Raw genomic sequence first — 3,165 nt, 5'->3', positions numbered from 1 at the left:
TTTTTTAATCCAGTACTAAAAGAAAACACGTGGTTGAATCAAACGTTACGTTACTCAGAGAAGTTCCAAACTTTGCATCAAACTAATGAAAATAAATACTGAAGTATTGACAACAAAAGAAACATCTGACACCTGCTGGGAGAAATCTTCACTCCAGTCTTTGTGTTTGTGTGTGTGACGAAATGTTTGGATACCGAATAACATAATTTAATTTCGGAAACTGTCACAGGTTTATACAGTCTCGTGGTATTAATATCAACAGTTATGAAACTGTTCTTCCTCCTTCAGGGTAAACCCAAGGTTTAAATCCTCTCCGACATAAGTAATAACACTGCGCTGTCGTGTCGTTGTAGTAATATTGACGACATTGTCAAATTGAGAAAGCAATCAACGTACACCGACAAACAAGGACACTGGAGGCCAGAGATGAAACCGATTTCCAACAAGGCCCGCCCATCTGCCGTGTACTGCAATATTACGCCACTTGAGACCTGTCTCTCTCTCGCATTTGGAACTCAAGTCTCTACCTTTTCGCTCTGATACTTCCCGCTTAAATATAAGACACGTGGCTCGTGCCTGCCAAAGAAAATATTTATTTTGTGAGATACGTACTTTGCATTCTTACTAAGCGAACTATAATAAACGTCAGAACTTTTATGACACAAAAGGAAAAATAAGGTAAAATTTATTGCAAAATAATCTGTTTCTCTTTGTCTAAAACAAATCTTTTCGACGAATTCCGAGACATGAATGGTAATAATAGTTTAAGTGACAGCAGCTCGAACGTTTCTCTCTCAACGGAAGCGAATTCGTCGAAGAAGGAACTCTACGAAATTGTCGTTCCGCTCATGCTGACGATGTGTTTCGTCTCCATGTTTTTTAACTTGGTTATCGTAGTCTCTGTAAAGTGGGTCCGTCGATCCGTTTCCCCCACGCTGTGCTTCAACCTGAGCCTGGCTGCGGCAGATGCTTACGCGTCTCTTATTCTAGGACTGGGTTTAGTTATCAACAGCCTGCTTCCAGAGGTGTATAACATCCGGCTTCACACCCGCTGCATCGCCTTGACTCTGGAAGCGTTTCGGCTGGGCGGGCTGTCCGTATCCGTCTACCACCTGCTGGCTTTGACCGTAAACCACTACGTGGGAATAGTACGTCCACTCCACTACGCCGCGACCGTGACACGAAGAGCAGTGGCCGCGACTGTCACCGGTATCTGGGTCGGTTCCCTGTCCTTCTTTTGTCTATATTTTTCTCTTGTGAGAAATCAAGGTTTTCGGTCGCCGTACTGCAGCGTAAACACGTTCTACCAGCTCTCGACGTTCAGAACCATCGTGTCCACACTGTTCTTCTTGCCCCTGGTCATCATGACCGTAATTTACAGTCACATCTTATTCGTGATCCGTCAACACCAACAGAGACTCCTTCAGGTGCCCTCATCTCGTCAGTTCCACCGAAACGTGAAGGCTGTGGTCACCACGCTACTAATCCTAGGAACTTACCTCTTGTGTTGGATGCCCGCAGTTCTCTTCTTTGCTGTCAGCTGTTTAGATTGCGTAGCTCCTTACACACAAATACCAGACACAGTTCTCCTTCCAGTGGGAATCGTCATAAACAGCCTGATTATCCTGAAGTCGTTAGTCAACCCCGTAATCTATGCAGCTCGTATGACAGAAGTCCAAGACGCTCTTCGCGCTATGCTCCCCAAAAAGTGTGATGTTCAACCACCTGATACTGCCGTCAGACAGCGAGCCCTGCTCCGTAGGAGGGGCACCTTCACGTCCAGTACCAGGATGGTGTCTTTCCGTAACTCCACTCACAGCCAGCGCCATATATCGGGTTCTGAGGAGAGCTATACGTAGTTGACAGGTTTAATAAAATATTTACTGGAGAGATTCCCACCTGCGAATGTGGGATTACACTTTTGTTGAAATGTTTATATACGGTCTCGTACTGGGGTTAAACGAACAATTCTTTTCTCTTGTTATTGCACGTGTCGGTAAACTTTGTACGGCTAAAATGTGTATTTAAGAAAGCGTAAAACAAATACTTCACGAATATTCGACGTAAACTATACTGGACCGTGAATATCCAAAAATAAGTAGGCTAAACTGACGTGAAGCGAATAAATCATTTGTATTTAATATATACGAATTGCGTAAACAAAGGTGAACAAATATTTAATATTTGTTTCTCTTGTACACCTTGTAAGCCTGTCTTTCCTTTAATCAGCTTGTAGGTGTTATCGTTCTTTGATGTTTACCGAAAGAAATAAACACGTTTATATATGTATGGCGGTAACAGCGAACACTTGTCTTGAAATTGTTATTATTGTCTTTTAAGATGTGACGTCTGTAAGTGTTTCTTTGGTCCACAGTAAAAACTGTTATGATGAAATATATCAAAATAAAACTATGAATTAGGAGAAAACGAAAGATATATCAAAGTAAATGTCGTTTTAGTCAGGTTCGAGAGTCTCGACCGTTTCGGAACGTGGATGCGAAATGGCGAAGTGCATAACCTACACCATTTTCTTCGTGCAGCTACTAACTTTGAGAAAAGACACTAGTTTGTATTAAAGTCAGGGTACCTGTGATAACCACTGTACAGCTGTCAGAAATAAAGTTAACTTGTCTGGTTGCTATTAAGCACAAAGCTACACAAGAGGGTATCGGAACTCGAATTCTAGCGTCGTAAGCTCGAGAACTTACCTCTGAGCCACTGGGTAGCAGCCGATAACTGAAGTATATGAGACAGCAGTTGGATAACAAAATCCTAATCCATGACCAGGTGAAAAACGCAGTTGGAACAGAATCAGTTCTCAGTGATCCAGACGGATCAATGATAATGGTAGTCGGACCAGGAATGGGATTTAGTATTACCTTATGGTAAATCATCGACAGTGTTGTTTATTAGTTGTAGAAACTGTATCAAAGTCTGTTTGCTAAATAATATTAGCTAAAACAATATACACGTTCCATTTAGAAGCTGCTTAAAACCAGTGAGAAATATCGTAAATGTATATAGTTTGTAATGTGTTAATTGGAAGCTATATATATATATATATCTTTAACACAAACTGCAGTTACGTGTATTTACAGGTTACTGCAGCAATCGAGAATAACAGTTTATCACCTAATTATTCATTAGAAAGAAAACCCGTTGTAT

General features: G+C 41.4%; 1 protein-coding gene across 1 annotated transcript; it reads left to right on the top strand.

The window, feature by feature from the left end:
• The first annotated feature begins 442 nt into the window (after positions 1-442).
• LOC143247635 (melanocyte-stimulating hormone receptor-like) lies at positions 443-1,992 on the top strand. Its single transcript, XM_076495993.1, has one exon. It carries the CDS (start codon positions 747-749, stop codon positions 1,857-1,859), a length of 1,113 nt encoding a protein of 370 aa, XP_076352108.1. The 5' UTR covers positions 443-746; the 3' UTR covers positions 1,860-1,992.
• Positions 1,993-3,165: the final 1,173 nt, after the last annotated feature.

This window comes from Tachypleus tridentatus, chromosome 3 (genome assembly GCF_004210375.1).
Source record: "Tachypleus tridentatus isolate NWPU-2018 chromosome 3, ASM421037v1, whole genome shotgun sequence".
In the NCBI taxonomy this organism is placed as follows: Eukaryota; Metazoa; Arthropoda; class Merostomata; order Xiphosura; family Limulidae; genus Tachypleus; species Tachypleus tridentatus.
This window is presented reverse-complemented; position numbering and strand designations above follow the sequence as displayed.